Source organism: Leucoraja erinacea, chromosome 22, assembly GCF_028641065.1.
Source record: "Leucoraja erinacea ecotype New England chromosome 22, Leri_hhj_1, whole genome shotgun sequence".
Lineage (NCBI taxonomy): Eukaryota > Metazoa > Chordata > Chondrichthyes > Rajiformes > Rajidae > Leucoraja > Leucoraja erinaceus.
Window position 1 is genome coordinate 15616824 of NC_073398.1, and position 13753 is coordinate 15630576.

A 13753-nucleotide genomic window follows, 5' to 3' on the forward strand; every position below is an offset into this window, starting at 1 on the left:
TCTGTTTTATTAACAGATTATCTCAATGTTCTTCAGTCACCAATTTTCACCTTTTACAAGTAAAAGGTAACAATTTTTTTTCATCACGAGTATTTTTTTACTCGTGGATATTTTTCATAGTGTTGAAAAAACTTTGCGAGTTTACCGGATTTCCCGAGTACCTACCGTTACTCGTACGAGCCGCTACGAGACATCCACGGACCCGCTACGGCCATTCTCCGAGTTCGAATCGGGGGGAAAACTCGGGAGGACTCTTGAATTACCTCGTACAGTGGGACAGGCCCTTAACCCCAATGATATACTTGCATCTGCAGGATTAGTTTTTTTTTTTTGAAGAGCTAGCTGTGTTTTGCATACAGAGTTATTTATTGTAGGTTGGGGTATTTAGTTTGATAGTTAGATAATACTTTGAGCTTGGTTTTCTTAGTTGAGAGCTTATCCTGGAGCTTTTGCACAAATACTTTGTGTTGTAATGGTAATTCCTTGGATTAGATAAGCAAAGGGTTTAACTGTTACACCGGCAGACACTATTTTTTTAACCATCAATTCGAACCCTTTATCTAAATCAAGGAAAGGCAAGTGAGAATTTGTCCACAGAGTCCGTGCCGACCAGCGATCCCTGTACACTAACACTATCTTACACACTATCCACAATTTACAATTATGCCAAGCCAATTAACCTACAAACCAGTACGTCTTTGGAATGTGGGAGGAAACCAGAGATCTTGGAGAAAATCCATGCAGATCACGGGGAGAACGTACAAACTCCATACAGACAGCATCCATAGTCAGGATCGAACCTGGGTCTCTGGTGATGTAAGGCAGCAACCCTACCGCTGCACCATCGTGCTGCCCTCAGAGTGCATGCTCTCCAACTCTTGTAATCTGCCATCACGCCCCATTAGGAATATGACGTAAAAGGCTTATGTGTGGGTATATACAATGTGAAGAATGAAAGTGAGTCCATTTTCGGAGGAAGTAAAATAGGTTGTATATAATCTTAGCATGAGAGCTGGCTCAGACTTTCCAGCTCTGGGCAACTGTGAAATAATTTGCATGTAGGAGCATAGCACACAAGTATTTTTAAAATAAATAATTGTAATCAAGTGGCTGGAAAATAATATTGGACATGGTTTTAATTCTGAAAATGTAAGGATGGAGGGTGTGGTAATGTCACAATTTTGAGCTATTGACATACATTGAGTTGGTAAAGATGCAGGGAAGAGTAATGATATATAAATAGTGGTTAATATTCAAATATATATGTTTCTTATTTCAGACTATTGTAGCTACAGGAATCTCGTATGGTGCTAATTTGAAACAAAAATATAATGCGGGTATTATCAACAGCATTCCAACAGGGTAAGACTTTTTAAGATTTCTGCTTCCTTTTATAATTTCCTAACTCTTAAATTCTAAAGATTCTGGTGGGATCCTGTGTTACAGAGAATTTAATTTTTGTCGGAATAATTTTGGAAATATTTATTTCCACCCGTATACAGATTTCTACCACCAACGCCTCCAGATGTGAGCCTGTTTAGTCAAATGGGAGCATCAGCATTTTCTATTGCTATAGTGGGATATGCTGTTGCTGTTTCTGTAGCTAAAGTGTTCGGCACCAAGCACGATTATGCAATTGATGGAAACCAGGTGAGAAAAGGTTTGAACATACCGTCGAACTTCTGAAAGCGGAATTGCATGTCAAGTGAAAATGGTCGAGTTTGCATATTTATCTCGGATATGGTTGTATTGCATTGATAAATCAATGTAAAATTAGTCACCAAGTTCCGACTGTTATTGAAAGTTCTTGCATTTAAAACGTATACGTTTCTGATGCCAGATACCAGTTTGATTTTTATATTATTTGCGCAACTGTAGATCTGGAGTAACATTATTTTGCACTCTGTGCACAATCCAATGGAAATTCAGGTGTATGACCTGATATTAAAAGTTTGAAGGTTTCTTGATTGAAGATTAATATAAACGGGCTTGTGAAATGGGTGACAAGCATACCTGTTTGTTAGCACTTCCCAATTTTCTGCTGATGTGCAGGAGGCTGACCAGGCAGGAATTCCACTGCAGTCTGTTTTACATCCCTATGTAATAATAATAATAATAATAATAATCTTTATTGTCATTGTACAAGACAACGAAATTTTGTTGGAGCAGTCCTCCAGCTGCACAGGAATATGAGTATAAAAATACGTTTAAAAAAGAACTATTAAAAAATTAGACTATAAACATATAGGAGTATGGGCGGGTGTGTGAGAGAGAGGGGGGGAATCAGTGTGGGAGGGGGGTAGAGTTCAATAGTGTCACAGCTCTATGGTAGAAGCTGTTTTTTAGTCTTGTCGTGCGGGCGCTCAGTGTCCTGTATCGTCTTCCTGAGGGCAGGGGGGTGAAGAGGCAGTGTCCAGGGTGTGTGCTGTCTCTAATGATGCCCTTGACCCTCCGGATGCAGCGGGTCCGGTAGATGTCCTCCAGTCTGGGGAGCTGGGTGCCGGTGATCCTCTCAGCAGTCTTAATGACGCGTTGGAGAGCTTTCCTGTTCTCTGCGGTGCAGCCAGAGTACCATACTGTGATGCAGTATGTGGGAACTGACTCGATGGCTGACCTGTAGAAGCTCACCAGCAGCTGTTGTGGGAGACGTGCCCTCTTCAAGCACCTCAGGAAGTGAAGCCTTTGAAGTCCTTTCTTGGCCGTCGCCGTGATGTTGACGGTCCAGGTCGGGTCGTGGCTGATGTTGACCCCGAGGTACCTGATGTTCTGCACAGCCTCCACTGTCTCGCCGTTAATGGTGATGGGCTGACGGACGAAGGTCTTCAGTCTCCTCCTGAAGTCCAGGATCATCTCCTTTGTTTTTGCTGCGTTGAGGATCAGGTTCTCACGGCTCCAGCTCACCAGGTTCTCTACCTCTGTCCTGTAGGCGGCCTCGTTGTTACTCATGATCCTGCCTACCACGATGGTGTCATCTGCAAACTTTAATATTTGCTATTCATTTTCATTTTTGGTATCTTTTAAACATGAAAAATAATTACAGGAGTTCAGGTGGCATGCATTATTTGGAAAATAAAACATATGTTACTGGCTGAAACTACAGTTTTCTTAATCTTCAAATAAGCTATAAAATCTATTAACTCTGGTACTTTAAAAGGTGGTGTTTATTATCATTTTGTTCAAACCAAACAGAAAACCGTGGGCCAATTTTGCTTTGTGGTGGTGCAAGTGGATATGGACTCCTCAGACATTGCTGTGCCTGGTACTTCATTATAGCACTCAGACTTGAATCAATTGCATGCCAGGATTATCGCAAAGAAACAGCATGTTTAGAAACAGGAGTGCAGTCCTTGACTCAATTTTGCACGGCAAAGATCCAAGCTGTGAAATGATTGTGGCAGAACTGTTATCACAAGCCCTGCCTTATACCAAAATGGAAACTAAGGCAATCTTAATACCATTCATCTTTGGGCTATAAATGAACATAAAGGGCCTGTCCCACTTAGGCGACCACTTAGGCGCGTTCAGGAGACTGTGCGCTCGCCACAAGATCGCCACATGGTCGCAGGTGGTCTCCTTCATGGTCGAGAGGAGTTCCCGCATTCTGGGAACTTGGCGCGGCATCAGTATGGTCGTAGCAAATATTTAAATGTGTTGAAAATTTTTCTGCGACCAAAAATTGGCCGCCATGGAGAAAATCGATACTAGGCGCAGTGGTAGTGGGGTCGCCATGTCGTTGTAGGTAGTCGAGGTAGCTGTAGGTAATTTTAGTTAATCTCCCTTGCTGACCGGGCATTTACATTGGGTCATTGGGGGGAAAAAAACATAAGGACGAGTTTTCAGATCCAAGGAAAACCGACCGGTAATGTTAAATGCCCGCTAAACCTCACAGCTGTGTATCTCTGACATTAAAAAGTTGTCTGGCTTCTTAAAAGTCTCTCTCTCTCTCCCCCCTCTCTCTCCCCCCCCCCCCCCCCCCCTCCCCCCCCCCCCACCCCCCCCCCCCCCCCCCCACCCTTCTCTCCCCCCCCCCCCCTTCTCTCTCCCCCCCCCCCCCCCCCCCACCCCCCTTCTCTCCCCCCCCCCCCTCTTTCCCTCTCCCCCCCCCCCCCCCCCTCTCTCTCCTCCCCCCCCCCTTCTCTCTCTTCTCTCTCCCCCCTTCTCTCTCCCCCCTTCCCCCTCTCTCTCTCCCCCCCTTCTCTCTCCCCCCCCCTTCTCTCTCCCGCCCCCTTCTCTCTCCCCCCCCCTTCTCTCTCCCCCCCATTCTCCCCCCCCCCTCTCTCCCCCCCCCCCCCCCCCCCCCCCCCCTGAGAAGCCAGAAGAACATGTGCAACAGAAAAGCTTCAAGTGTTTGCAATTTGACTGGTATAGGAATGTTGGTTGGCAAGAAGTACAGGTTTGTGTTTACAGTCCTTGCCTCAATTTGTGAAGCCTATCGGGGGGTGCTGCCAAAAAATTTCATCCAAATTTTATTAATCTCGGATATGGAAGCTATGGCTATTCATTCCAGGAAGCAGTGTGAAATAATGTTATTGAACTTGCAGGTCAAAATGGATTAGATTTATTGTACATTGTGATCTCACTGCCCATTTTTCAAAGCTATCCAATATGGTTTTCTTCATTCCTTAGGTAAAAAGGAACCTAGGATCTATCTGCCCATTTCTACTGCTGGAATAATGCCACAAGTGGTTTACAAACAAAAGCACAACAAGCAATAAGTGTAAAGTGATTTACTTTATGTATGCATAATGTTGTCTGTGGGAACATATTATGCACTATTCAAAATAGGACAACAAAGGGAAATGCTATGTGCTTACTGTTTTTTAATGTTATCATTTGCATTTTTCTTCAATTTTACAGGAATTTATAGCTCTGGGAATTTCCAACATTTTTGCTGGCTGCTTCGCAAGCTTTTTGGCGGGTACCGCTCTGTCACGCACAGCCATACAGGAAAGTACAGGTGGAAAAACTCAGGTAATAAACCATACTAGATATATTAATTTATATCTTATTCAATCACAATTACATTATTTGTTGGGCTGATACATTGACTGTTGACTTGCCGTGGAATGGAGTGAATGGCCTTAGGCCTCCATCGGTCATGGCTGACCATGGGTGTCTCCAGGGTGCTATTCCCTATGTGGAGGATGCCTGTGTGTGACTTTGTTTAACGTGGAGAGACTGGTGCGTATGCAGACAGCTACCACATGGTCCTTGACAGATCTGGGTCAGGATCCAGTGGCATGGAGTCCAAGACGACCGGAGACCCTTTTTTGCTGCAGCTTTCATCCGCCTTCCCAGCCGTTGTGATGCTCCACTAAGGTCAGCCATCATCCTCCGCCTGTTCCACTGCTGAGGTCTTGGTTGGATTGCTCTTTGTCAGAGACCTCCCCCTCATCTTACTGCCATGGGTGGCCCTACCAGGAGCATAGCTCCAGACGGCATCGCTCTCAGGATATGTTAATTCTTCATTCACTTCTTTATTTCTCTGTGTTGGGGCCAGTAGTCTTGAATGCATTTTAATGATCTTGCCATTGGGGCTTGTGATTTCAACTCTTTCAAATAAAAGAAATGTAGCAAACAGGGTGGCGAACATGCAATTTAATGTAGAGAAATGTGAACATACATTTTGGGAGAAAGAACAAGGGGAGGCAATATAGACTTAATGATGCAATTTTAGAGGAGGAGCCTGAACTGAGACCTGGAACGTGTGGATTCAAATCCTTAGTCAGGACAAATTGAAATGGCTGTTCAAGAATTTGTGCCTTTATCAAAGTTTAGCATGGGTCTCTATTTATAAATGATTGGACTTCCGTTGTTGGGAAACGGTTTGCAGGGATATGATGGATAGAAAAGGTTTAGAGGGATCTTGGCCAAACATGGTCAAATGATACCAGCTTTGTGGTGGGCATGGACAAGTTGGGCTGAAGGACCCGTTTCCAAGCTGCGTACTCTGTGTCGTGTAAGTAGAAAATCTAGATTTTGGGTAGTTAGGAAAAGAGCATGGAGTTTAATGAAGGGAGCTAACTTTGGGCAATAAAATACTAGGTTCTGGAATGCTCTGACAAAAAGGATGGTGAAAGCAAAATGTACATGAATTATCAAAAGGGACAGAATTGGAATTGAAAAAATTCCAAGATCATGGACTAGGGCAGGAATTGGGATTAATTGGCGATATTTTGATGACCCAGTCAGGATAGATACCATTCTGATTGAATTCTACTTATGGGGCAGTCGCAAAAAATGTTTTTCTCTTGGCTGAGTACCTAGAATTAGCAGTCACGGCTTCAAAATAAGGGATCAGCAATTCATGACAAAGATGAGCGGTTTCTACACCCAGGGAATAGAGAAATCTTTGGAATTTTCTGCACCAGATAGCTGCGGAGGCTTGGTCATGTCTTCTCAACACGGAGGTTGATATTTTGGATAGCCAGGTAATCAATAGATGAAAAGATGGAGATTGTTTCCTGCACTGAGGTCAGAAGTCAGCGGTAATGTTGTTGAAGCACAGTGGGCATGAAGGGTCGACTATTTCTTGTGTCCTTTTGTGCTATATTGTTCAGTGACTTAATTTGGTACAAGTGTCTGTCAATCCTTGTGATTGAGGCAGTGCAGCGTAGGTTCACTAGATTGATCCCTGGGATGGCGGGACTGTCGTATGAGGAAAAATTGAAAAGACTAGGCTTGTATTCACTGGAGTTTAGAAGGATGAGGGTATATCTTATAGAAACGTAAAATTATAAAAGGACTGGACAAACTAGATGCAGGAAAAATGTTCCCAATGTTGGGCGAGTCCAGAACCAGGGGCCACAGTCTTAGAATAAGGGGGAGGTTATTTAAGACTGAGGTGAGAAAAAAGTTTTTCATCCAGAGAGTTGTGAATTTATGGAGTTCCCTGCCACAGAGGGCAGTGGAGGCCAAGTCACTGGATGGATTTAAGAGAGAGTTAGATAGAGCTTTAGGGGCTAGTGGAGTCGAGGGATATGGGGAGAAGGCAGGCACGGGTTATTGATAGGAGACGATCAGCCATGATCACAATGAATGGCGGTGCTGGCACGAAGGGCCGAATGGCCTCCTCCTGCACCTATTTTCTATGTTTAATGGCACATTGTTTCTATTGTGTTTTATGAATAAACAAAATGGAGGGGGATCTTGCATCACATGTGTTTTTTTTAATCCTGTACTGCAACACAAATGTTACTTGTTAACATAAATGACTTTGTAAAGATTCTCGCATGTGTTTATTGCAGGTTGCTGGGCTTTTAACTGCAGTAATTGTAATGATTGCCATCCTGATAGTTGGAAAGCTACTTGAACCGCTGCAGAAGGTAATGTTATATTCTCATGGCATGTTATCTCCAGAAATTATGCAAATGATTCATTAATGGTTTCCAAGAAAATAAATGACCTTATCAACTGATTTGAAGTGCAGCCTAACATTCTTGATGTTATTTCTTGATCTGACTTTGCACATTTTCAAGTTGCCTGGGTTTTTTGAAACCCTATTGTTCAGTTGTTATTTCTGCCCTGCAGTGACTCCTCCACACCCAGCCATCATAACTAAAGTTGATGTTATCTCATCCAAGTAGGTGCCAGGGTGCATGCTCATCATGTGTTCTTCCAGTTCACTCAATAGTTTTGCACAAGCTCTACACCACAGAGATGCATATCATTTGGCATCTAAGTTACTCAAGATTTAATGCCTGAGCTGGAGGCAATATTCACCATAATTTAGTTCTGAGGTTATGATAATAACTATGCCATTACATTACTATTCCTGTATCCTTCTGTATGTTTGCCAAAGCATGCTGCTGCAAGAAGCAAATGGAATGATTTTTGATTGTTCGTAAAGTAACTTTTTTTATTCCTTCAACCAAATGGAGAAAGCAACATGAAGTCTCCACATTTATTGATTAGGGTGTTTCCTGCAGTAATTCACAAGTTTTTTTTGGCAGGGAGGGCAGATTTGCCATCAATTTACTTTAGGGGACCATGTGAGATATAATAATTAAAAAAAAAAAAAAATCTTAGTTGAGATATCACCACTTTGAAAAATTTGACAACGTAAGGATAGTGCAGAGATTTACCATCTAGGCCAGTGCGGTAGAGCATTAAATTGGCCGTGCATTCAAATTCCAATGCATCTCTTGCATTATCAGAAATTACATGTTAAACATATGGGTCAGCAATATTCTTGCAAATAATCAACCCTACATCAATTATGCAGGCCGATACACCTAATATTCCTCAAAAAGCTCTTGGGGATTGTATGGAAACACTTTGCAAATAAATTATTTCCCTATTTGAATTCTGTGTGTTTTCTCAATAGTCATGTCAGTGAATTTTCTCCCATGTACCTCTTGCCACATAATTCCCTGCATTTTGTAACTACTGTTTTACCTGGAGGAACAAATGTGATGTCAATATGGTCCCCTTCACTGGGCAGGTTGTGTAATGCCCATAGCCTTGTGCTTCCCATTTGTTAGCTGCTACAGTCCACTATCTTGCACCTTTTTTAAATAGGTTTAGCTGCATGTGAACTAGCTACATATTTCCTATCTTTGACATATTCTGTCTATCAGGCAATTCATTTGGGATTAACAGGGAGCTTCATGGAGATATCATTATAGTTATCACTGAAGAGTATGTAGCCCTCTTTTTTCCTTCGCTTCTTTCGAACCTGCTGAATTCTGAGCAGATTAGAATCCAGATCTTTGCCGCTTCAGTCATGAATCTCTTCCCTGAGGCACCTCTGGCAGGTCTATAAAATCGCCATGTTGTACTGCAGTATCCTGATCTGGCTAAACATTTTTACATGCACGTGCTTTGGATTTTCAAACATACTGTGTGGAACACATACTGTGTGAAGCACACAATGCTCTAACCCTCCAAGAGCACTGTTCCCTCACCAATCCACATCAGCTATAAAGTCCTGGCTCCTGCTTCTGATATCGAATGGGGAAAAGATTTGGTATATTCAATATGGTGCAGTTGTTATAGTACTAAACATGTAATTTAAAGGTCTGGGCTGATAAACTAGACCTAAAGTCAAATTCCACCATGGCAACTGTGAATTTCAATTTGATTAATAACCTGCCATTTATAATTAAATAGCTAAAGCTGACCACAAACTGTTGGGTTGTTGTAAACTTCCATCAAGAATATTAATGTCCATCAAGGAAATTTGTATCTTTCCACAATCTGGCATATTTTGGACTACTATGTGGTTGATTGTTTGCTGGTTCTCAGTTAAAGCCAAATACAGAATCAATGTTAGCCATGAAACTAATGTCCAGATCCTGAAAAATGAATATTTAAAAAAAAATAAAGTTGACAAGTTTTTCCTTCTCTGCTTCTGCTTGCATTTTTTTGTGCTTCAGCTGATTCTCCCAATGTCCTGCATTTCCCAGAATGAGCTGGTAGACACATCATTAGTATGTGTAATAAGTCTTGATAAGATGGTGGGACATCAAGATTATTTTCTGATTTTTAGCCTTGACGATAAGAATAGTTGCTTTAAGAATAGTTGAGTTTAGAATATCCTGCCATCTCCTTTGAAGTGATGTCCCAGAGACTTGTATTCTCTTGTTGTTTTCAGAGGCATCAACTGGTCACTTGTGCCACATGAGTCCTGCAAATTCATCCCAGCACCCATCTTGTCAGAATACTAAAAGCACAGTCAACCAGCATATATAAATATCAATTGGGATGCTAAAAATTAATGTGACATGATGAATTGTATTTTTATTGATAGTGCTTTCTGTCGAATTGATACAAAGCTTCATTTACAGCTCAAATAACTCTGCAAAAACAGTGAGTTAAATAGCATCTGCTGAGGCAAAAGGTTCAAGTTGACGTTTTGGATCATAACCCTGCACAGATTCTGCTTGACTTGCTGAGTTTTAATATTTTCCGTTCCAGATTCCAGCATCTGGAGTCTCCTTTGCCATCATTTACACCCCTCTATTTCCATTTTACAAACTGGAAGATTATTGTTACGGACGTAATTAAAAACATTAACTGGGTTTTGAATTGTACAAACATCGTAAATTTAATCTCTGTTAACTTTTTTCTCAGGCTGTTCTGGCAGCAATTGTCATTGCCAATTTGAAGGGAATGTTCTGGCAATTCTTTGATGTTCCAGTGTTGTGGAGGCAAAACAGAGTTGATTGTGTGAGTATTTAAAAATAATGCAGTTTTTGTAAAAACAGCATAGAGTCATACATTGTGGAAATAGACCCTTCGGCCCAACTTGCCCACACAGGCCAACATGTCACAGCTACACTCATCCCACCTTCCAGTATTTGGTCCATATCCCACCAAACCTGTCCTATCCATGTACCTGGCTAACTGTTTCTTAAATGTTTGGATAGTCCCTGTCTCAACTACCTCCTCTGGCAGCTGGTTCCATACATCTACCTCCCTTTGTGTGGAAAAAGTTACTCCTCCCATTCCAATTAAATCTTTTCCCTTCCGCCTTAAACCTATGTCCTCTGGTCCTCAATTCGCCTACTCTGGGCAAGTGACTATGCATCTACCCGATCTATTCTTCTCATGATCTTATACACCTCTATAAGATCACCCCTCGTCTTCCTGCACTCAAAAGAATAGAGTCCCAGCCTACTCAACCTCTGCCTTTAGCTCAGACCCTCTAGTCCTGGCAACATCCTCGTAAACACTTTAAGAATTGGGGCATGAATGTTTTGCTAATTTTATGTGTAGGACATATTTTATGAAGTTTCTCTTGTCGTGATATCTATTTGAATGCACCCATGCCTAGGTCATGGTAATGGAAACGCAAGATATCACATGAAAGATAATTTCTCACCAAAGCAACATCCATCAACAAAAAGCTTCCAAGCAAAACCAATCTTGTTAAACTTTTGCCAATAGTATGTAATACTATTTAAAAACAGAACCAGGAGAAATATGACACCTTAAACGTATTGTACTGGAACGTGAAATGGGAATGGCGCATTTTTGTTCATTTACATTGTGTATATGTAGTTACTGGGATAATAGATTTATAACTCCGCCATGCAAGTTTTTTGCATTTAAAAAAAAAAGCGTGTAGTTCTTCAGAGGACTGCACTCTAACTAACTTTGTCTTGTTTTTCTGCAGCTGATATGGATTGTGACATGGGTTGCATCTATCCTTCTGGGATTAGATCTGGGGCTTTTAGCTGGTGTGTGCTTTGAGCTTCTTACTGTTGTCCTTAGAGCCCAGTTGTAAGTATTTGATTAGACCTTTTTGGAATGACATATACATTATATTCATTCACATACTGAATGGAATCTCCATCTATTAAATTCAATGTTAATCTTTTAGCCCAGTGTCCACTGCTCTAGGAAATGTTCCAAACACCGACATCTACAAGAACATGAAGAGATACAAAAACGTTAGTTTATTTAAACTTGTATAAAACTTGTTTTCTAAAATAATATTCAAAATTTCAATGTTTTAATGGAGAATCGTTTTCCCCTCGATATTTGACAGCTTATTGAACCAAATGGCGTGAAAATCTTCAGATTTTCTTCTCCCTTATTTTTTGGAAGTGTTGATTATTTTAAAGAGAGACTCAATAGCGTTGTAAGTATACTATTTAGATGTATAATATGAATCTCTTTTAAGTATTTATTTTTATTTCTGTTACTTACATGTCTATGAATGGAATCGTTTCAGGTTGGATTTAATCCAGTTCGAGTGTTTAATAAGCGAACAAAAGCATTGAAGAAGATTCAATCACTTATAAAGAAGGGCCAATTAAGAGCAACAAGGGTGAAGTTACTTTTAAGTTTTCTTTTATACAATTATTAATTCTGGCCTTTTCTGTAAAATGAGGGGAAATGTATTATAGCTTTTTAAAAATCTTACTCCATTCTCTTCAATTTTGTTGATACACGACAAAGTTACACAACGTTGCTTCACAACAAAGTTATTCCATGGATCTAATTTTATCTGTTTCATCTTGTACTTGTCACAGTACAATCACTATCTTTCTTCTAGTAGTTTCATCTCAGCCTTAACCATTCCTTGTTTATAATGCATACGCATGATACCTAGCAATTACTTTTGCTCACCTCCCCCCCTTTAGTTGAATCACAATATCCTCTCATTCAGCTTTATAGTCTGCCTCGGCTGCCTGGAATGATACCTATAAATTCCAGATGTGGTGGGCCTACCTTGCTGGCCTGAATTCCACCAGTGATGAGATCCCGCATTAGTGCACAGAAGAACTCCTACCCATAAAACAAAAGATCTGGCAAAGCCTTCCTCTCATATTTACCGACTGTAAAAGCTTGGTGTCAATTAATAGTGACAAACATTTCGAATGTTAACATTTAAGTTTTATTGAATATGAATTTAATAATAAAAATAACTAAATTAATTAAAATACTGATGTGGTTATCATTAAAAAATGTAAGTACATTGAAATAAGAAATAGAATAACTTGCTTCCCAATTGCTTTATATCTGTATGCATTGGAGTAAGAGATCCAATGTTAGGGATTGATCCAGAGTTAGTCTAATTTAGGACCTGAGAGGCAATTGAATTTTTATTTGATACACCCCAGTCCTTCCATGCACACCAGGGGGAACCTTAAGAAGGCTGATCCCCGATAATTAAGGAACAAACTGATGGATTCAGAAATATGGAACTTAACATTCAATGGAAATTCCAAAACTTTATTTCACGATCCAATAATATCTGAACAAATATTAGATTGGCCTTCACCAGTATATGTAATATGGTCTTGATTTCATCAACATCTGGAAATATTGCATGTTTCCCTAATACTGCTAAATCACTAGTATGTCTGAACACCTTTGAATACAAAAACCTGTTGATCTCTGACAAATATACTCGAACATCGATCATCCACAGCCCTCTGAGTTAGAGAAGTCCTAACGGGATTTCTCCTCATCTCCGTCCCCTAATGGTAAGACTCTGTTCTGAAGATCTAAACCCTCCACCATGAGAATGTAGCCTCTCCATAATATTTCTTCCAAGCCCACTACATTTTCTAAATTGTGGCGAGTACAAACTAATCTTGCATTATCTCTGTTTATTGAGTAACCATCATATTTGGAGAATGTGTCCTTCATTGATTCAAATTCAATATTTACTTCCTCTAGCAAGAGCTTCCCAGCTGTTATCAGTCAACTGAACCATCCTATCCCAACTGGAGAGTGGTCCTGACCTACTATCTACCTCATTGGAGACCTTTAGACTATATTTATTCAGACTTTATTGGACATTATCTTGCATTACAATGTGGACGGCTTGATTGTAATCGTATAGCCTTTCTGGTGACTGGATAGGACAAAACAAAGGTTTTTGCTATACCTAGAACATATGACAATAAACTAAATTTACATTTGCAAGACATTGACTTTTGTACAGAGACCAACAGACCAACATGACATCCTGGCTCTTACACTGAATGCCCTGACTAATGAAGTCAAGCATATCATACGCCATCTTTACCACACTAACTACTTGTGTTGCCACTTTTAGGGAGACCTGGACTTGGACCACAAGGTCTCTCTATACATCAATGCTATTAAGGGTCTTGCCATTAACTGTATACTTTGCCCTTGCATTCGATCTCCCAAAGTGTGAAAACTCACACTTGCTTGGATTAAACTTCACCTGCCATTTCTCTGCCCATTTCCATAGGTGGATCGATATCCTTTGACAGCCTTCCTCTCTGTCTGAAACTTCACCAATTTTAGTGTTGTCTGCAAACTTACA

General features: G+C 40.7%; 1 protein-coding gene across 4 annotated transcripts in view; it reads left to right on the forward strand.

Annotated features, from left to right (window-relative positions):
* The window catches only part of LOC129707738 (pendrin-like), a 63989-nt gene that overhangs the window by 38657 nt on the left and 11579 nt on the right, over positions 1-13753 (forward strand). For all 4 annotated transcript variants that reach the window (XM_055652989.1, XM_055652990.1, XM_055652992.1 and 1 more), the window contains 9 exons: positions 1280-1362; positions 1503-1650; positions 4858-4971; positions 7248-7325; positions 10075-10170; positions 11120-11226; positions 11327-11396; positions 11495-11587; positions 11681-11776. In XM_055652989.1, coding sequence (XP_055508964.1) covers positions 1280-1362; positions 1503-1650; positions 4858-4971; positions 7248-7325; positions 10075-10170; positions 11120-11226; positions 11327-11396; positions 11495-11587; positions 11681-11776 — 885 coding nt within the window. The remainder of the gene's footprint in view (positions 1-1279; positions 1363-1502; positions 1651-4857; positions 4972-7247; positions 7326-10074; positions 10171-11119; positions 11227-11326; positions 11397-11494; positions 11588-11680; positions 11777-13753) is intronic.